The sequence below is a fragment of the Ammodytes marinus genome (assembly GCF_949987685.1).
Source record: "Ammodytes marinus genome assembly, chromosome: 9".
In the NCBI taxonomy this organism is placed as follows: Eukaryota; Metazoa; Chordata; class Actinopteri; order Uranoscopiformes; family Ammodytidae; genus Ammodytes; species Ammodytes marinus.
Genome location: NC_137213.1, coordinates 18,509,020 through 18,531,699, shown reverse-complemented (window position 1 = coordinate 18,531,699; position 22,680 = coordinate 18,509,020). Strand labels below are relative to the sequence as shown.

The window sequence follows — 22,680 nt, the reverse complement described above, 5'->3', positions numbered from 1 at the left end:
CGCTGCAGTCTTTGGACCCATCAAACTCCAAATGGCTGAACAAGCTTTAAGGAAAGGGATTATTACTTATTAAGAATGGCTAATGTATGATGTAAAAGTTGGCTCCATCTCCATCTCTATCCTCTCCTGGCTCAGCATCTCTCTCTTTTTCTCTCTCTCTCTCTCTATTGCGCTAAAGGCGGTGTGTCCGCTGTTTATGCTAATATTATCAAATGCAAACCAATTCCTATAGTGCGGGAGGGGGACATGGATGTAAAAGGTATTCTCAATGCAATACTCACATGCGTGTGTGTACGTTATGGAGGTTATTGGTAGTAATCATTCATCCTCTGCATACTGGTTGTGAAGTGAAGTAACACAATTCCACTGTAAGAGATGGAGGACAAAATCGGCAGTCTTCATGCATGCAAAGATGTTTTCTAAAGGCACAGGCTTCACATTAAGTTAATATACAGTATAATATGTGCAGAACATTTCTCAAAATAAAATACAATGAAATGTGACAAAAGGAAAAGAAATACCCACCCTTTAGCATTAGAGTAGCTGAAAGCACTTCACCTCAATCTTATGCAAAGTTACAAAATGCCAATATATAGTTCTTATTTAAGATTGTAGGTGCTCCGAGGAACTTTCAGTTTGTGTTTATTCTTGCACCCCCATTGAACAAAAGTGGTGGTCTTCTAACTTTGCCAGCTGATGTTCCTGCGAGCGTACCCATGGCCAATAAGAAAAACTATATAAAAATAGCGTTCTTTGCAACGATGGTCTCGTTTGCTGTTACATGTAATTCATGATCATCAGAGGAAATTTTTTACTGTTTCAGAAATATTTAAAACTTCCTCATAGCACCTTGAAACTGCTGAGTCTGGACCCTCCTAATGCTATCTTGGACCCTGCATGTACAGGGTATTTTGCTGTTCTAATGGTTGTTTTGTTTTGTTTGATTTCTTCTGTCTTGCATGACCTTTCTGAGATTGTTGCTGTATTTTTGAGGTATTTTTGAATGTGTACCTACATGTGATGAACCCTGTGTTTTCAAAGCTGAACTTCACTCACTTTTGGTGCTTTTCCATCACACAGTACCAACTCTACTCTACTCTGCTTGACTTTTTTGGTTTTCCACTTTGTATTACTTACTTACTCGCCAGAAACCATCACAAATCCAGGGGAGGTCGGCCTGAAAGTTCAGCCGAAGCGACAGAATATGCAGCTTCAGCAGTCCCGAGTTTACTAAATCAAGTGGGTGTCTTCTCTGTCTCTACTTTATTTTTATTTTTTTGCACATGAAGATTTTCCCTTTGTGTTAGAGGCTACTATCCCTCCACTGCAGCTCTGCAGGGAACCACTGTCCTCATAAAGCCAAAGGAAGGACTGCAGAGTGGATTGTCTTCCCCATCTGTCACTGTGAAGTCATGCTAAGGAGGGATGGCCAGTGTTGACAACAGTAATTGTATGTTTTTCACTGTAAATATGAGCACATCAGTGCTTATTACATTTGTTTACTATCATAGAGACTTGAACATGTTTCCTTTTTAATTCAAGTTCTGCAGTAAGCTACCAAATAAATAAACCTCACAGCTGCGAGAAATGTCTGACGAGATCTGATGGACAGTTGTCCGTCCTCCGGCTACTTGACACCACAGCAGAGGCTATTTTGGCTACTATGTGCTTTCTGACTCCTTCAGCACCGCGGACAGCGCCGTCTGCAGCCACCCTCCCTCTGTCTCCATCTAGCCGGTTACCTCGCTGCTGTGACGGTAAAGCCTTTACCATGCATGTTGCACTTGGAGCATGCAGCGACACACACACACACACACACACACACACACACACACACACACACACACACACACACACACACACACACACACACACACACACACACACACACACACACACACACACACACACACACACACACACACACCTGCAGGATCTGCATGCACAGCTCCCATTCTGAATATTTCTGCCTGGTAATACAAAACCAGGCATATTCTGCTAAATTATTAAATACCAGACTGCAAAGCTCGGGCTGAATGGCGTGAGGTAATCGTTACAGCCTGCTTTGCTATAGGCTATGCTTCTGCTATGGGCCAACAAGTGGGTATGTGTTCTGAAATAGATCTCAAGAAGAGTGTGTTTACGGTCCCTCTCATGATTTTTAGAACACGGACACTTTATGGGGATCAAACTAGGAGGGAAAGCAATCATTTAGAGTTGATCATAAACTACGTTGAAGCTCATGATATATCTGGGTAAAGCCTATATTGTTTGACAGGCCTATGGGTGACGTAGCAGTAAAAGTGATTTCTGATTACGCAGGGTGGTTATGGCAACATTGACGAAGTCGATCCATCGTTCCGCGGTGGATTAATGTGATCGACCGTGTGAGCAGGATTTAAACACCTTTCCACATCTCCATAATCCCATTCTTCTTCGTAATATCCTAACAGCCCGAAGGAGCGATCGATCCGCTGCAACCTGTGCGCATAGCAGGCAATGGACCTGAATTCACTCGAAGGCGGTGTTTTTGGTGTTCAGTGACGTTTTAAGGCAGTTCCTGGTCAAACCTACCAATGATACAAGTCGGTCCTATTCTGCTGGGACTGATCGCAATGAACGGGTGTCGGAGCTCTGCACGGCAAAGGAGCAACCATAGAGAGACGAGGCGATCAGGGGGATGCGGCAGCGGTACGCGGGAGCTGTCCATCAGCACCAAAGCCCCGACGAAACGCGAGGAATCAGCGGAGACCCAGCAGTCGCTCCTGTTTTCAGCCTGCCGCCCCCGCCCTCTTCTCACCACCGAGACCGCACTTCGACCACTGCCGCTCACCGCCAGAGCCTCCAGGAGCTCCCGTGCCTGAGCCAGCCCCCTCGGAGACCCGTACACAGCGGCGACACTCTACCTCTGGCGAGCTACGGCACCACCCAGAGACCTTCTCACCGAGCCACTGAACCCAGCACCGGGCAGCCGGCGCACCTGCAGCAGGATCCCTGGGCCCCGGCCGGCTCTCAGCAGCAGCAGCCTTCGCAGTCGGAGAGGCAGCCTGTTTTTCCAAGCTGCGACTGCAGTTTTTCCGAGCAAGAGGCGAACCTTTCTCCAAATAAGCACCATCCTTTCGATCCTCTCGCACCGCAGCCCTCCCCACCTTTCCCGCCGCCCATTCCACCGCCCTCCTCCTCCTCTCTGCACTTTTCCCAGGAATCTAAAGGGGGGGATCGGCTCCGAAGGAGTGCCAATAATTACCAACAGGCAAGCATCGTGGAACGCTGCAGGGGAGGAGGAGGAGCAGGAGGGCACCGAGACCACAGGCAGTTGTTGCAGCAACAGCAGCAGCAGCAGCAACAGCATCAACAGCACAGTCATTTAAGACTCCAACAGACGGACCCCTCCCCTGAAGGTATCCGTGCAAACTCACAGAAAGGGCGCTCTTTAAATGTATGTGAGTCAACAGAGGCTAACAGGAGAGCATTCGAGTCTCAGACTCAGGAACTGCAGCAGCAACAGATCCCACAATTACGAGCGCAGCAACAGCTACTGGTGGGAAGCAGTTTGCCTATCAACTACTGCGCCAGCGGCTCAGGAGAGCTATGTAGCACTCACCAGGCTCCACTGCTGCAACAGCAAGAGCAGCAGCAGCAAGGCGCACTGGGGCTCTGTCCCCAGCGTCCGCAGCACTGTGAAGACCGCAATAAGTCTGGGAGGATCACCGCGCAAGACGACCAGCCACACAGCCGCGACTCCCGCGTAACGCCCCCGGTAACACAACAGGCATACGCGGGGAACTCGTCTGCGACTGCCAGCAACAGCAGCAAAGACAGCCCAAACTACGGCTCGAGCTATCACCTGTGGCCGGAGAGCCCGCATAAAGGAGAGGAGAGGATACGCATCGACCACTATAAGGTAGATTTTCCCCATTTTCTCCTTCGATATCCGATCTAATCATCCTCTAATGAAAGAAACAAACTGTTCTCAACGTTTTCACTCAATGACCACGCCTGTCATGTGAATTGTGATTGAGAAAATATTCCTATGTGTGTGGTGTGCACGCGCGTGGTATGTTTGTGAATGTGAAAGGTTCTTGTCAGAAGGAGGGGGGGGGGGGGGGGGTACATGGGAATTTGAATCGTTTTTTAATCTTTTCACAAATCACTGATGTGTCTTGGCCAGACATATAACCAAGCGCGTGATAGCTGTTTCTTATCTAACCTGTATTACATTTTGCCATACCGTCACGTGCGTGCGCACATCATAAGGACGATCGCGAACACACGCGCACACACACCTGTTCCATGTTGCAGTGTTGTTTTGGGTATCCCGGGGAAAATATTCAAATACGCTGTCTGACAGTAGAATAAAAAAACAAAGCGTCCGTTCTTTTCCACCTAACAGAGGGGTATCTGAGAGGGGGAATTTGAATATTTCGGTTTCCAGACACCGCTCTGACACAATGGTTAGCTTTCTATTATTAGGCCTTTACGTGTGTTAATGGGTGTGTGTGTGTGTGTGTGTGTGTGTGTGTGTGTGTGTGTGTGTGTGTGTGTGTGTGTGTGTGTGTTTGTGTGTGTGTGAGATCTTGTTTTTGAGCTTTCATAGGCCTATACATTTGCTCGATAGTTTGTTAGCATTAAGTGAGTTGAATGTTCCTTCCGGCCACTCAGAGTGGAAGACTAAATTGTTTTGATATAGAGTTTGAAAGGTAAACCACTAAAACAAACAAACCAAACAGCAAGACGATAGATGCTAGCACATCAGGAGAGAAAAACAAATGAGCAGCTGTTTAGTCCCCCACCCTTCCAGGTGGAGTCAATAATGTGAAGTTTCACAGAAAGGGGGAAATAAAAGGAGGCACTGATGTGGGTTCAGCAGTGTCTAAAGCAAGAGAGGCTTTTTAAAATGCTGCAGCTGTGTCCAGGGTCCGAGCTGGCACCAGTATCAAAAGGTGATGCATCGAGCCACCTTGACACGCGACTGTTCTGAACTTTATAGAGCATATCGGCTGAACTCCCAAATGACTGAAGGGACAGTCAACTTTTCTTAAAATTGCCACCATCATGTTCCAAGGTGTTTTTTTTGCTTTTTTTGCCAAGAAGGAAGCTAAACCCCAAGACAAGAGATAAATAAAGAGCACTGAAATGTATTCTTCCAGTTCCATAGCATTGAGCGGACATGAAGAGGTCTCCAAATTCAAATGCAATGACAGAATTGTATCTTATAAACCACAAAAACCTGGAGGACATTATACAACACCTGAACTCCTCATCCTGCTGCCTTGACATTCTGCCCACAGGCTTCTTTAAAACTGTTTTTAGCTGTATGGCCTCAGATGTTCTACAAATTGTCAACATGTCCCTTCAGACAGGTGTATTCCCACAGGCCCTGAAAACAGCAGTCATCAAGCCACTCCTAAAAAAGAACAATCTAGATACATCACTCATGAAAAATTATAGGCCCATATCTAACCTACCATTTTTAAGTAAAATCATTGAAAAAGCTGTTTATCAACAGCTAAATAACTACTTAGCAAAGAACAACTGCTTTGATGTTTTCCAGTCAGGATTTCGACAACACCACAGCACTGAGACTGCTCTGGTTAAGGTCCTCAATGACATCCATTTAAACACAGACAGTGGCAAAAGTTCTGTCTTAGTTTTACTGGATCTCAGTGCCGCTTTTGACACAGTTGACCACAGCATATTACTAGATCGACTAGCAAACTGGGTTGGACTTTCTGGAACTGTACTAAGCTGGTTTGAATCCTACTTAAAGGATAGAGACTACTATGTGTCAATAGGCAATTTCACATCTGAGCGGACAAATATTGAATGCGGAGTCCCCCAAGGTTCCATTCTTGGGCCTCTTCTGTTTAACATCTACATGCTTCCACTAGCTCAGATTATGAATAAGAACAAATTATGCTACCATAATTATGCAGACGACACACAAATTTACATAACCATATCACCAGGAGACTACAAAAAAATCTATCAGATAGCTTCAGCTAATTCAGAACGCTGCTGCTCGAGTCCTCACTAGGACCAAAAAAGTGGATCACATTACCCCAGTTCTGAGGTCTTTACACTGGCTTCCTGTCACTCAAATAATTGATTTCAAAATACTGATGTTGGTTTATAAAGCACTAAATGGTTTAGGGCCAAAATACATTACTGATATGCTGATACGTTATGAACCATCCAGAGCCCTTAGGTCGTCTGGGACAGGTCTACTTACAGTCCCTAGAGTTAGGACTAAACAAGGAGAAGCAGCTTTTAGTTATTATGCACCAAAAATCTGGAACAAACTCCCAGAAAACTTGAGGTCTGCTGCAACTCTCAGTTCTTTTAAATCGAGTCTGAAGACTTTTTTGTTTCCATTTTAACCTGCAATTTTTATTTTATTTGCTTCTTTTATTCGCTTTTAAATGTTTTATAATGTGTTTTATGTATTCTAATCTTGCCCCTGTAAAGCACTTTGAGTGGCCTTGTGTCTGAATTGTGCTATATAAATAAACTTGCCTTGCCTTGCCTTGTCTTGCCTAAAGATAGTGGTATGAGCAGTATACCAGTGCATTTCAGGGCTTTTTTCCCTTCTAAAGAGCAGCATAGAGTAAATCAAGTTAATGTCCGATAGTGTGCAACAGTTGCAACCTTCAATTTGTTTTGACAACCAAAAAATTCCAAGAATGAAGAAAATACATGACATCCATCAGTTTACCATTATGACATGTTGTCTAAGACTATAAGGATGTTGTGACACCAGTATGTACAGAGAAAAGAAAGTCCATAATGTACTAATTAGTGTATTGAACGCTACTACAACGTCCAAGTGAACACTCATTACCGTTTATAATCAAAATGACAATTTGACAGTATTATCACAGTTATTTCCAGTGTTTTTCAGCATTCAAATTCCATTATAAACAAGATTAGAATTCACTACACTTGTCACATGAAACCGGAAATCAGAATGAAAAAGAAAAAGGAAAAAAAATCTTAGAAGTTCGCCCATGACAGACTCTGCCTTAGTATCAAACCTTTTCCACTTGCGCAGATCCACAGCGTGCCAAGTATTTTGATACGGCCAGACACGCTTATCTATTCAGGGATATTTGTGGGATCGCGGTTACACCTTATTGACTCGCCCTCAGTAAGACGGCCCCTACCTCCTGCTCCCATTTGAAATACCTTAAACAAAACACTTGCGACAGAACAAGCTAGATAAAGTGTATACGATTACAGTATCCCACAGCACACCCTGAAACCCAATAGCCAACCCACTGGACTGATGGCAGGTAGTAGTGCGATATTGTGTCCTGCCTCAATAACATTGTGCTTTGAAAGGTGCATTGCTGCTTCTATTGTGATAGGCTGTGTAAGTACTCTAATGCCTGCCACTTACTGCTATGGTGATATATCCTGTGGGGACACTGTAGTAGGCCTACATGTGGATTTGCTTGCTTTTGACAAGAATTATTATATAATTTTTTTTTAATGATAAATGGAAACCTGTGATTAATCAATGTACAATTTGTCAGATAGATTTAGTGATTTCCTTAAAATGAATAAAATGCTCACAGAGTTTAAGTGCACTTTCTGTTTTGCCTGTGCATATTTTCTCATTACAGGGACAGCATGGCTGATTTATAGGAGGCTAAGCTCGGAGAATCCTTCTTGGTGCTTTCTTAGTGGAAAAATGGACCAATAATTTATTACCAATTGTCTATTATTCTTAGAAGGGCATTTGTTGGGAAATAAGGCTTACTTGCTCTCTTGCTGAGACTCGGATGAGGAGATTTAAAGGTTTAACCGTTCCATTCATTGATTATATTTGGCAATGTTGTCCATGCAGAAAGTTGAATTTTATACTAATGTAGAATGTGAGTAGATTCCAAATAATTTTTCTGTGCATCGATTTATCGATTGATAACTAAATAGCTTCATCTCCTCTCAGCTTACCTGGTGTTCTATCTAGTTTTAGAATACAATAGATCTTTGTGCTGTGAGTTCAACATTTACTTGTTACTCATAAGAAGCAAATGTATTGTTCTATAAAGACTGAAAGAAAAATGTCTCTCTTCTCCTGTCACCCAACGGGGCCTGTGAACTGCTCTACTGTAGATTTGCCTGTGTGTGTGTGTGTGTCATACGGGTGCCAGCCCACCTTTCTGCAGAACATAAGGTTATATGTGTCATTGCAAAATAGATGGCTTGAACGAGGAGAAAAGCTATTACAGTAAAGCCTTTTGTGCAGTTCCTGCCAAACTGCAGTCCAACACGCCTATAATCACCCTATATGATCTGGGGGAGGTCAACACAGTATACTGTATATCAAAAGTGGCACCTGCAACCAACATAGTGTCACTTTGACACTGTCTGAGGCATTCAGTGGGTGTGCGTTTCGTGGTGGTTGTGTGTGTGTGTGTTTACGCAGCTTTGAAAAGTAGAAAATTAAGGATCTTTTTCCCCAGAAAAAAATTAACAGCAACATAACAAATGAAAGTATTCCCTGTAAAGCAAAACCCAACAATAGTTCCTTTTCCCTTTTTGGAATATTTCCAGTTTTGCTGCTTTGATCCACTTAAAGCGTCTTGTTAATTGTTTATTTTTTCTCCTGTTTTCTCTTTGCCAGTGTTCAGTTGTTCTCATAGATCATTCACTCTTAAGCAAACCCTTCCAGAGCACTTGCTTTTTAAGCTTTCCTACTGTCTTAATTAAGGAAAAATGCTGAGGTAATCTGGCTGATCTGGCTCTCGCTTAAAAAAGTAGTTTATCTTATCAGTTGTTGTGTGTTTGGCTTGGCTTAGCACTGCCGCTGAGATGAAGTTGTATATGTACCGGGGCTTGGAACAATTGATGCTAACAGATCTGCTTGCAGAGTTATGATTTACTGGAGGGCTCATGCCAGCAGAAACATTATGTCGATGTAAACACTCTCTATCAGTCATCTCCATGCTGTTGTTACGGGGGCCCCTGAGTTTGTTTTCTCTCTCATTAGGCGTCCGTGTTTTCCACTGCCTTGCGCATTGGAGTCCGTGAGAGCGGCCAACACCTCGCAAAAGTAAACACAGCCCGGCTGAAAAGAGAAATTAAATGTCAGACAAGGGGCAGATCCTAGTTCACATCCTCTGTATGCAACGAAGGAGCGGCACTGCTGCAGATCTCTGATAACACTGAACAATTGTATGGAGAGAGGGGCAGCTGCGAGCCTCTTAGTTTCGGCTGCAGCTGGGAACACACAGGCAGTAAGTATGAACATGAAGCTCTTTTAATAATTGATTGCAGGTTTCGCTGTTTTTATTTATTTATTTATCTATTTATTTTGTTCGCTGTGTTTAGGTGCTGCGCTGCGCTCCTGCTCTGAAATAGATTTGTGTTACCATGTGTGTTGCTATGGAGAGATTGGCCTTGTATTATTGTGTAGCCGCCCCTTTTCTGGTGGAGTATTGAGTTTGGTCAAGGAATCGTGTGGAGAACAAGACTCTCTTTTGGATTTACCATTAATTTTACACTCACCTTTAACACACATGTAATTATACACACACACACACACACACACACACACACACACACACACACACACACACACAGTGGGGTAGCCCACACAAACAATGACATTACTGTAAGAGGTTCAAATAGTGCTCCACTCGATATAGTTCATTCGCTATTCGTTTCATTTGAGTGAGCCTGCACAAGGAGAAGTGTATTGAATTACTCGCAGTCCAGTTGAATACAAAGAGTGGAAAGAAAGCGTGTTGGGGGCTTCCTCAGCCACCGTCAGCCCTCGCTACTTACTTTCTCCACGACTAGAGTCACAGCGTGGCAGATGTTTTCGCTCTGCCAGCAGTCAAAGCGATTTGTAACTTGTAACTGTTCGACCCCTCGTGATGTTTCCCTTTTTCTAATGTGTGTTGTAACTTACAATTTATTTTTTTCTTTCCCTACTCCGTGGCATGCCAAGTTCCCAACACGGGTCTTTGCTTAATAAAATGACCTTGCTTCATTTATATGGTAATTCATGTGAGATGCTAGCCAAGTAATGCCAGGCACATAATGTATCACCACAATGCATATACTTTATGGCTAATTAGGTTATTGATTTGAGGCTGTTCTTGCGTTAGGGCATGATAACAACACAAAAGAGTATGGGAGTATGAGTAATGCAGCTGTGAGCAGATATTTGTCATTCATTGTTGTGCTTCTAGACGTGCCGGTGATGGCTTCATATGTGTGTGTGTGTGTGTGTGTGTGTGTGTGTGTGTGTGTCTTTCTACATAACCTATGATATTATCGACCTGTGAACTCATTGAATTATTTCAATATTGCCTGCTGGCTGTAAATTTGTTGTTAGACACAGTATATGGTAGGAGTGCAGAGTGCAGTAACAAGGGTTTAGAAATGTGTAATTTCATCATACTTTGCCCACACTATCGACTAACGCTACGCTTGCAGCCCGCCACATTTTGGAAAGCTTCTCCTATTATAGTGTATGATGAGCTCCATTCTCTTTTCTCTCATGGATTCACTTCCATTTTTTCCTCCTTCTCATCAGGTCTTTATGCCCTCTGGTCGGTGTTTGTCTACTGATCCCCTGAGCTGGCGTACTACTTAATTTACAGCACATGATACACAACCCTTCTCCGGTTAAAACTCTACCACAGCCTCCTCTGGCCACTGATAAATATTCAGTGAAGAACAAAAAGCCTTAGCTGATGCGCATCTAGTCAGATCCGCTCTGCCTCTTGGCTGTGTATTGAAAATGGGAGTACAAGTTGTTACCTTTGTACAAACAAAGATTCTCCTACGGGAATTTGAATTTAGCCTTTATATTCAAGGGGCCTCTGTGTTTGTGTGTGAACTGTATGTGCGTCTCATAAACAGTATACATGCCCTAAATTACTGTGTGTGTATGTGCATGTTCTGCTTTCGCCAACCACAGTATCTCCTATCCAAACAACACGCAAGATTTGAAAATTGGAACGGAAGGCTAGTTCATTACCTCAAATCACCTAGCAGGAGAATATATTACAGCTATGATGTATATACAGCATAAATATGATCTGCTGAGGGTCGCTGAGGTTGACAACGTGCGATGTTAGCCGCACAAAAACATCTGTTCCGTGGGCCTTATAGCTCTTGTGTGTGCATGCGTGCATGTACAGTATGTGCTGCCTCACTGCTTGCGTGTGCTTTGTGTTTTTGCTTACATTTGCATGTTCGTTTGTACCTGTCCTTGTGTGTGTTTAAGGGGAACGTGAGTTTGTGAGTGATAGAGTGGGAGGATAGCTTTAGTATCACTATCGCGTGGATGCCACAGTCTTTTCTTCAGAAGGTAACGGTCACATTAACTCTGTTGCAGCATGTAGTCATGTGAAGGACCTCTCAGCTCCAGGAATCCTTCTCTTTACCGCTGCACTGTAGTCTCCTCCAAGAGCAGTTTCATGTTTGAGTCACAGCACCAGGGCCTCATGCTTAATTATGCATCTTGTATCGTGTTTATAAAGACCTTATGCGTTAATGGGTGTGAATGTGCGCGTGTGTTTGTTGTGTTGTGCGAGAGGTCCATTAAAAGAAGAACATCACAGATGTTATTATAATATGGGAATGCTATTTTTATTAAATTTTTAGTGTTAGTTTAGTGTTCACACATTGCTGACATGAGAAGAATGTAGCGCCTCCTTTCCTCCGTGGCTCACTCTCCCTATGTGTTTCTCTGGTTTGTGTTAGCAGTTGGTGTGTGGCTCTCAGCATGCTGTAGTTCCCATACAGCTGCTCAAGCCTCCATTATCGGCTTCCCTCTAACTGTTAACCCCTTAAAGGCCCACCACCACCACCATCAACGCCACCGTGCTCACTTCCCCCTTTGTTACTGCCATTTTCCCTTTAACCCTTTCACGGACGTTGCCTGCCCCTTCTCCTTTTCTTTGAGAGTCCATTTTCGATCACTCATTTCTCTGAGGGGGAAAATAAGGCTTTTTAGAATAGAATCAATTTACACAAAAGGGCCCAGGGGGCATTAGAAAACTGCAGCACTTAATTTTATAACCAAAGAAAAAAAAAGAGAAGAAAAATCACAGCTGGAGGCTGTTAGCGCAAATCCCAGAACTTGTATCGCCTGAGATATAATAGACTAGCGTGAAAGACAGCTACTCTCGACATTTCAGTACAGGGTGTTTATGATTCACCTAGCTGAAAACAATAATTATATGTACATGAAGCAGTGAGGTACAGTGTGTGTGTGTGTGCGTGTGCGTGTGTGTGTGTGTGTGTGTGTGTGTGTGTGTGTGCGTATGTGCGCTACATTTGGTCTGCAGGTGAATACAAAAGTACTGCTTCTACAACTGGCCTTGGTTTTCAGTTCAACAGAGAACATGGGGGTCTCAGAGCTAGATAAGGATATTCAATTAGCTTAAGTCTATGGAAGACCAATGGATGCCGGGGCCAGGTGACATATGGTAAGGGAGTGGCAACGTAACCTGATACCTTCTCTCCTCATCTCATCTCTGTTTGTCATATCCCTATTCAATTGGAATGTAAATTACATATACTGACTGCTTGAGTGGATATCTGTTCCTCCTGTTTTCATCTGGAAAGTCTTAGAAAATGAAAATGAAAGATTACCAGAATAAGGGCGAATCACACTGAATGGGTTTCGGATGATTTATTGGTGTTTATTCTCCACGTTGCCATGAAAAGGCTATTTATTTCATTCATTGGTATTTAAAATTGAGACATTCTCTCTCTAAGACATTGGTGAGGATTCACTTTGACCCTGAAATGTGAAAAATATGAGCATTCCTCTGACTCCCCATCACTCCCTTCTCGTCCTCTGGCTTCTCCCGTTGGCTCTTGGTCCTCCTTTGATCATAAATCTCAAGCCGGACGTTTCCAGGCAACTCTCCAGTCAATCTTTACTGAGTTTGTTGCGCGATCGATCTGTCCTGTGCTATAGGTTGTCCTGCCCCTCACCCTCCCTCCCCCATACACACTATTGATGCTTCTGCCTCGGGGAAAGAAGGAAACTGCCTCAGCCTGAATTTACAGAGGGGCTCGTTTTCAAATGACTTACAGTCACCCCACAATGGAAACAGAAGTTGTCAGGCGGGTGGCATATATACAATGACTCTGTCGTTTGAGCTCGCAGTAGTGAATCCAGTCTGATAAAGGGGTAACATTTGTGGGATTGTGGTGTGGGGTTATGGGGCACTTAAGGGTGATAATCTCCTGTGAGGAATATATGGCCACTGTGGTCCTGTTGGGATGTCGAATAGCCTCCAGGGGAACTGTCACCTAATGGTTTAGTCTTCTGAGTCCACATGGACTAAGCTATATTTCAAGCACATGTGTGTGTGTGTGTGTGTGTGTGTGTGTGTGTGTGTGTGTGTGTGTGTGTGTGTGTGTGTGTGTGTGTGTGTGTGTGCGCGTGTGTCTGTGTGTGAGAGAGAGAGAGAGACAGACAGAGAGAGAGAGAGACCACATCTATTATTGGTTGTTTTGATTTGACATTATAGGACATAAATTTACGTCATAAATCACACCTGCTCTCACAAGGCGTAATAACGTTACACTTTACTCTCCTACACACTGCTATGTCCACTCACATCTGCAGTCACACACTGGTACATAAACACTATATTCTTTAACACACAACAATACTCAATGCTAGGCTCTAGATTACAGTTTTTCTCAGTTGCTTTGGTGCTTTTCTCAGATCAGAATGAAAATTCTCATAACTATTAGTTCAACCTCCGCAACATTTAGTCATTTGAGCACATCATAGTAGCAATTTCTCCTTCCTCTGAACAAATTGCAAATGCTTTTGGACATGTATCAGTTGCTTTCATACAATTCTCTGCTGTTTTATAACATTGTCATTTGCTTATGTCATGTCAGTCAAAATGAACTATACTTATGGATGCTGAATAGTCGTTCCCAATAAAACTAATAGTCTTCATTTCATTGCTTGAGTCATTACATACAAAATTGTTGAACTAGTTATCAAATTCTGTCAAGCACATTTTATACCTTTTCTTTATCATAGATACTTTCCTCGCTGCATTGCAAGGGATAATATCCGTTGTGATGTAGATGAAAATATGTGGCCAGACAGACAGGAACGTCTGGATGTGCCAGAATGATTTACCTATGTTCAGTTACAATATGTCCTGTTATATTGTTCACATTTGTGCACAGCTCTACCAAAAGGGTGTTTTTTTATGTTTGTTCTAAATAAGTGACTGAAGTGTATTTTTCTTTTGCACAATGCTGTAGAATTGCAAAGAGCATATACAGTAAAAATGTGAAACATACGTATTCAGTGTCTTGTACTCACTTACTCCCCTAACTTCAGCAATGTGTAACTTTACTATAGTTTTCAAATGGCTGTACAAGTAGTGTATAGTGCTGTCTTGAGCATTTTCAGGTAGTGTCACCGAGTTCTGACCTTTTTTTTGCATTGGAAAACACTGAGAGAATAAACTGTCATAATGAAAACATGACAAAGCCATTTGACTATCTTGTTCATAAACGATGGTGTCAAGACACTGGCAGTTTCATTGACATGAATACTTGCTTTTGAGGAATAGACTATCCATTTTGAGCAAGTGATGTACTTTTGCAGGTTATCCACTAGGTTTTGCAGTTTGCACTAATTGTTTTGAGAAATGCACTAACTGCTGTGCAAATGTTAATAGTGATGTGAGAAAAGCACCAAAGCGACTGAGAAAAACTGTAATAGGATGAGAGTATTGTTGTATATGCCATTAAGGGGATCCATGTGGCATTAATGTACACGGAAGTGGCCACAGTCTCCCCTACTACTATTTGTCACACTCTTTGATCACCTATAGCTTTTTTTGCATTTTCTGAAAATGCTTTGTTCCGATGCAGGAAATAGTGGGAAAAAAAGTCAACAAAAGTCATAGGAAGGAGGATATTTAGGATTTATGCTTGTCACAGTGAACAGTTTGCTGATACTTGAATACAGATACTGTCACTTTACATTTTAATTTTATTCTGCATCATTGGAAACCGCATTTAACCATTTAAATCCACCTCACATGGATAAACCAATGATGAGCTGGAAGTTAGGACCAGGCTAAACTATTTGGCTTGACACTCAAGTGATGCTGCTGAGTTGCCAGGAATTAACCAAATGAGTTAAATTCTACAATTTAATGTAGGTTTAGGCAAAGTGGTTTGCATTTAAATCAATTCAGATTAAGTGTTAGCTCTCATCCATTTTGACTGGGCTTATTGAAGAAAGGGACAGACAAATCTGGCATCAATCAAGCAATCAGCCATAATGGGAGTGTATTGGGCGAAAAGGGCAATACTGTTGATTAACTGAAATAAAGAGGATGCTTTAGAGAGCTGATTAGTCCAACTTTGAAATGCTCCTCTTGTCCCATTTCCATGTACAGTGTCAAACTTCAAGAAGCAGAACGTCAGCTCTGAGAAAATTGGATGTGAGATATTCAACAGACATTAAATCAACCATCTAATCTTGAATGGGCTCTTTTTAATTGTCAATAACATTGAAATTGAATTAAAACTAAATTCAGATTGCTAATGCCTTTTGCTTTAACCAATAATAATTCAACTAACTGCTCCCTTCCAGAAAGGTCCAAACCTTTTTTTCTTTTACCCTCAATGATCAGTTTTGTTTGGTCGCTTGGCAGCTTCCTCTGTTGTGTCATTTATGAGCGGTTTTTACCACTTGTGTGTTCAAACAGACCTACTGAGCTTTGAGTGGCCATTCTGGCCATGTTCCAAGTTGCATATGTTTTTCTCTGGGTAAGCATATTTGGTTAAGTGACATTTATTAGTGTCCTGAATATTCTGCTATAGTGACTACCGGGGTGACTTCAGTTTTAACAAGTCCTTTTTAATAACACTTTTGTTTCATTAGAAACCACACCATTAATCCAATAATGATGTTAAGAGATTGTTGCAGATCCTTTATTTTTTTGTCAAACGTTTGCTCTTCTTTCCGATAACTATAAACAAATGACCACCCCATGACCTGCAGAAGGGGTACATATTTGATGCAAATTGTACCACATGCCTGACTATCTCCCTCCAAGCCACCCCTTTTGACTGTCATGGAGGCTTGCTTTACAGTTTTTCAATCTCTGGTAAGTCAAACAGGCCCACAATGTACGAATGAATTTGTTGTTATTTGTATGTGGGAATGTTGGTTCTTATGTGTGATTTCTGTGGGCATATAAAGCATATAGGGTTTCATTTGGGCCTGGTTGTTTATTCCACATGTCACCAGCTACCAGCTAATTTGTTAACCATTTTACCAGGGATCAGTCCATCCATTATGGCCCCGATCTACAAATCAAGTATCTAATAACGCCCTCCTTTAATTTGCTTGAAATTAAAATTGCTCCAAATGAAGCAGTGTGTGTCCCACAGGGAAAGTAACCCCCCATCAGTTTTAACCCCAATCTCCCAAGGACCTAGTTTATAAGACACACACTCACACCAGTACACATGGAATAACCTTGTTGGGTCCTAATTATAATAGAGCTGTTAAGCGGAAGTGGCGAAATTACGGGGCATGGGACCTCTCGGCTGAAAAAAAATGAATGGGAGTCTATGGAAAGTAATCTACTATTTTCTGGTCCCAGTCATTAAATGCCTTGGATTACATATATGTTTTGTATGGGTCTAAATGATAATTTTTCATGTGAAGAGTTTGACGGTATGTTGTATGATTATTCGTCTAACGGCTTTTGAAATTTTTTTACGAGAACAACTACAAGTCTTGTCGCCTCTGTGACGTCACCTCAACACATTCCCTCCACTTCTCGACTGACAGTGCTAATGCTAATGCTAATGGCTGGCGTGGACAACGCCAACAATCTCCCCACTCGAGAAATTGAAACTCTCCACATGTCCACTTGTGTAGTGGTTTTCGCCACGCTGAAGACTTTTGTCTTGTCATTGAAAGAAGGCGGTAAAGTGCATTAAAGACACGGCCATGTTTCTGAGCTAAGCGGATGCGTGTGGTGGTGACGTATATCATAAGTGTCAAGAGCAGCGAAGAGCTGTAGTCCACAAAAGCGCTCTGCACAAAACCTGACCGTATCCAGCTTCTACTCGCTAAATTGTTCCATTCTTTGCACGAAAAAATACCATCTAAATCCATACAAAACATATGTGTAATCGAAGGCATTTCATGACTGGGACCAGAAAATAATACATTTCTTTCCATTGACTACCGTTGTAATTTTTCGAGCTTAGAGGTCCCATGTCCCGGAAGTAATGCACTTCCGCTTAACAGCTCTATAGCACTGTGCCTCTGTTGATCGTAATGCGAATCTAGTCCTAACAACAACACGTTCCCACAGGCATATTTCTACAGTATATCCTTTTTTTCCATGAAGGGTTTGTCTTGTTTTTGGCTTCTTTAATCTCCAAAGGGAGTGTGTTAGGGAGACTGAGATTGACCAAATAATGTCTCTGTTATCGAGCTTTGCTTTTAACGGCGTGTTGTGTGGAATATATGGACAGTTATGTTCAACAAATTAAATCAGACATGTTTTTTCATAATAGTAGCTGTTGTATGTAGCCACTGCCCTGAAATGATCAAGCATTATTTAATTGTTTGGAAAGAAGATGTTTTTAGATTCCTCTATCCTCTAGTTGGCTTGTCGTTGTGTTTTATAGCTGCCTGTTACCACTTTAAAATATTAAAGTAGTTCTAGCCGCATAATTTTTTTCCAGATGATTTATCGTTTGAGTTAACTTGATCTTTGAATGATGCAACAACACAGTAAAAGACTCATCTCGTTTCTGCTGTGATTTAATACCAGTTTTAAGGTTGTAGCATAGGTGACTGCAGTGCTGAGCTTTTTTCATCACAATATATTGTGCGTATATTTTTTATTCCTCGCTGAGTTGCTGTGTTGGGTCTTCATCCTGAATAATCTTTATTATAACTTGCAACTAATTGGCAGCACTAAGTGACGCTGAGCACCTAAGTTGGCTTGTTTTTTCGAGGTGGCGACCCTGGCAGTTGAAGTTATCAAATATGCAGTCCCCCATTACAGATGTTTCATTGGACCATGCCCGATAAACCTCAGTAGGTAAGGTCAAGTCGGAAACATCCTTGGCCTTGCAAATCCCTAGAATCATTAGTTTGATTATTACAATGCTTGGTTAAACCTGGGAATAGATTATGGAGTTAGTTAAATATCACAAAAGTCATTGTGGCTTGTCATGCTTTAAGTCAGTTTCAAGATTTAACTATCAAGAATTAACAAAGTACGCACATTTTATTGCAGTTTGCAGTAAGGTTCAATATAAACATTTCCTGCTGGCACTATCATAATTAATGTTATTTTTACAATACTAGTGCAGTGCCCGTAGGAAGCAGGTAAACAAAGAAAGATATTAGACAGTACATTTGGCTATAGAGTAGGGCAACATTCCTTAGTGTATTGTGTAAAGATAACCACAAACTAATTCCATGTGTTTTGTAAAGTGAAATGAAACACAAAATGTGTTAATTAATTAAGTGTTGAAGCCTAAAGAAGAATCGAGCTGTACAGGTGTTACCTATAAAATCTGTTATTATGGTACCCTGCAAACTGCCATCCAGCACAATGCACTCAAATTTACAATCAGTTGCCTATATAGTAAATGGATGCACTGTGCATAAAAGGAGTCTATGCCGCACGCCAAGACAACATTGTCAACCCAATTACCATTACTGTTAGGTATTTGAAAGATAAGACAGAGTTTGGATAACTGTCAATTAACGTTAAAGCAGCTCCGAGTAACATTTAAATATCTTTTAAACAGCCATGTTTCCTCTGATAATCATGAATTACCTTTAACAGCAAACGAGACCATCAGTGCAAAGAAAGACGTTTTTATATAGTTTTTATTACTGCGTTTGGTCTGGTCGCACACCCAGACCGATTTTCGGTTCGCGCGTGCAGGCTCTTTGGTCACATATCCGATTGGTCGCAGATTTCAGTGTGGCGCAACAACGCGATTTGAGAAGCCTATCCCTCTAGGTGAGGGAACGGGAGCGGGAGCTTTGTTTGAGACAGTTATTTGTCGTCATAATGACTAATAACAGGGCTGAACCATCAAAGAAAAAAAAGAAAATGCAATGAAGAAAAGCTAAAAGGGAGAGTGGTAGACGAGCGGGAGGGCGTTGCCAAGCAACGTATACACAATTTCACGGGAGCGAACTGCAGTGTTTACTCCTAAATGAATGAGCGATAGCCTACTAAAACAAAGTTTACTTTGCCTCACCATCATCAGATGAGTCGACCATTATTCATCTGAAATAGTCATTATTTACAACAACATAAACACATTACCTCATCGTGATCCATACTAACTGCCGTCTCTCGTTCATTCGCTTTTCTGTGAGGTCATCTTTCAGCTCCGTGAGAGTACTTCGGTGACACTGCATCAACTCATTGCAATCAGGTGTGTGTAGCACTGACTGGCATTAGTTGATGCTGTGTCACTAACCACTCACGGAGCCGAAAAGAGTCCGGTGCCCTCACACCTTCAACACACGGACATGCACTATATTGCTTCCTGATTATTTGAATCTCGCACGCCCGGCACGAGCTAGAAAACAGCTTCATGACAGCTGGCGTCGTAAAAATACTACCGCTTTTGTCCAAAGGGGCCGCCAAGGGACCAAGTTACTCGTAGTGGCTTTAACGTGTCAGTAGCAGTCAGCTGTGTGTGTGTGTGTGGGGGGCGGGGACTTGTGCGCGCGGGCGCGCTCGGGCTTTCGGTTTAGATTTTAAACGGATATAAAACATTTTGTGGAAGCATCCGAGACCGTGCTATATTATTACAGTGAAAATAGCGTAATAAAGTGCAGTCTTTACCACTGAAGCGGACAGGTGGAGCAGGTGAGGAGTTGTTGAGGAAGTAACAATAGGCTGTGTCGGTCTGCTGTGTGTGTCCCGCTCGTCAGAGGGAGGCAGGGTTTATTCAGAGATTACTTCATGCTCACTGTGCTCACTGTGGCATTCACTGTGCGCATGTACTTCTAAAAACTTCACAATGAAGGATGCACACCCTCGTACTTCTAAAAACTTCACAATGAAGGATGCACACCTTCGTACTTCTAAAAACTTCACAATGAAGGATGCACACCTTTGTAATAGCAATATCTGGAAGCTCATGCCGATCTGACTAAAACTCAGAGAGATATGCGAGACACAGACACACACACAGACAGGCGTTTCTTGCTTTATAGATAGATAGATTTTTTAAACAAATCAACTCGCACAGTGTTCAAATGAATCCTGAACTATATAAACTAAAGGCTTTTAGTCATCTTGAATTAGCAAAGATATCAAGAATAACTGCAACAGGGCATGCAATAGGTCAGAGGGACAGTAACATTTGGAACAACATATGCTGTAGTACAAGGCACAGCCTGTTTGAATTAAATAATTCTGAATTTAAATACATAATTAAAATTCAAATATTACACTATTTGTACCATGAGCGAACAGTTTAAAAATAGCGACGTGAAGACGCTGCTATTGCACATTAACTAAAATCACAGACAATATTAAATCCTACGTCACAAAATCCATATTTAATCAATATACAGTTCAAGTTGCTGTGTTGTGGAGCAAGACGTTGTTAATGCAAAATCAGACATGAGTAGACGGTGGGACTGGAAATGGTTGAGTAAATGCATGAGGTGAAAAACACACTTGGAAATGTGGTTTTCTTGTGCTTCAACACACACGACTCCAGTCTTGTCCTAGACACTTAGGAGCTGCTCACCTCAGTCAGTGCACATCGAGCAATCGTCCACACACTCGCTGATCCTACCAGACACGAGAAGTGAGTTTGAGCCTATTCTTTGAAAATACATTGAATGTCTGCCACCTCTTCAATCCCCTAGGACTGTAGTGCTTTGGTGAAACACTTAAAATGGCCTCAACAGTGCAGAAGCAGCCATTATTTAACAGCAGACATCCCCACGGAGATATAAGGACATGACGTATAGGGTGATAAGACTCGGCACACAGAGGCTTACCCTTCCTACTACTGCACGGATATAGCGTTTTCGATAAAGATGACACATTTTAAATTATATTATTCTTGAGATCTGATGGGTATGCCTATCGCTGTTCATTTTTTGAACATTAGATGCTTTAATAAGATCCCATTAAATGTATATTGTTTATTTCCATCAACGCAGCACACTGTGACTGAGGATTCTCGCTCATGAATGTGGATGTGGGAACACAGCCTTTGGTTTTCCTCCTGTCTTTGCCAGTGCTGAGTAATGATCCACATGCTGGTCAGGGATGGACAGAGGAGCCCCGATGCCCGCTGGCCTGTCAGAGAAATGTGACAGCGTCTATTGTGCGGGGACAAACTGGGGAGTGTAGCCTGCAGCTCTCAATCACTCCAGGGGCTGGCAGAGACACCCACTGGGTAGCTGTCTTTCCACTCTTTCATTTATCTTTTTCTCTTTCACCCAGCCTATCTTTAATGTTTCCTCAATTTCCAGATCTCTGCCTTATTTAGCTGCTCTTCTTCTTCTTCCTCTTTTGCTGTTCCTCCCATCGTGTCAGCCTTTTTCGACGTCCGGCCATACACACACACACACACACACACACACACACACACACACACACACACACACACACACACACACACACACACACACACACACACACACACACACACACACACACACATAAACTCAAACACATACACACACACACAAACAAACAAACAAAAGTGGATTCTTTCAAACAATTCCTCCTCCCTGTGCGTGTTTCGTTGCTGCGTGTTGTCTGCGTCAATATCCAGCCTAATCCAGTGGCTGATGCTCAGCTTGTTCAACTATAGCACACATACTATGCATACTACGCATGCATTCAACCTCCCACCCACCCACATGCACAAGTACGTTATTAAACAGACTGGCACCCACATGCTCTCACACACACACACACACGCACGCACGCACGCACGCACGCACGCACGCACACACACACACACACGCACACGCACACGCACACGCACACTCACACTCACACTCACACTCACACACACACACACACACACACACACACACACACACACACACACACACACACAGGTTGAACACCCTTGATATTCTATTGCCCACTTCCGTTTTTAGGGTACGTAAGCTTTTCAACACTGCAGCTCAGTTGCCCCACACGTCACTGAAGAATGAGGATTTTCTATTAGATTTGAGCCGACTGGAGAGAGAGAGAGAAAGGGATGGGAGGCAGAGAGATGCCTTCATTTAAACTGTTCTGCACTGAGGCTTTTCAATTTGATTATGAGGCTCCATTTCATAGAGCCTGGATGCTGTGTGCCATTCAGAATGAAATTGAGCCGCCGGTCGGCTGGACAAGCAGCCTCCCCGTGTCTCCTCTGCCAGGGGCATCAGGGGACGACAAGGGCGACACTGGCCTGCCGTGCCCCTTCTCCTCACTGTTTAGTGGGGTTGCAGGGGAAAGGCGGGAATTGACCAAGCATATAGCTGGCTACGTGGGTGAGAGGTTTGGGTTGTTTGAGTGCTTTGAGGTTTTGTGATGTGATGTGAAGACCGTCTGTGAAGGACTCTCCTTGACTTAGTTTGACAGAAGAAACATCTTTGTATTTTGAAAGTTGTCTTACTCCCTTAGTATG

At 42.6% G+C, this 22,680-nt stretch overlaps 1 protein-coding gene across 1 annotated transcript in view; it reads left to right on the top strand.

Moving 5' to 3' along the window:
- Positions 1–2,680: 2,680 nt before the first annotated feature.
- kcnn1a (potassium intermediate/small conductance calcium-activated channel, subfamily N, member 1a) overlaps positions 2,681–22,680 on the top strand; it is a gene marked incomplete at both ends in the record, with an annotated part of 54,080 nt that continues 34,080 nt past the window's right edge. Inside the window, one exon of the mRNA XM_080034865.1 lies at positions 2,681–3,904. Coding sequence (XP_079890991.1) covers positions 2,681–3,904 — 1,224 coding nt within the window. The remainder of the gene's footprint in view (positions 3,905–22,680) is intronic.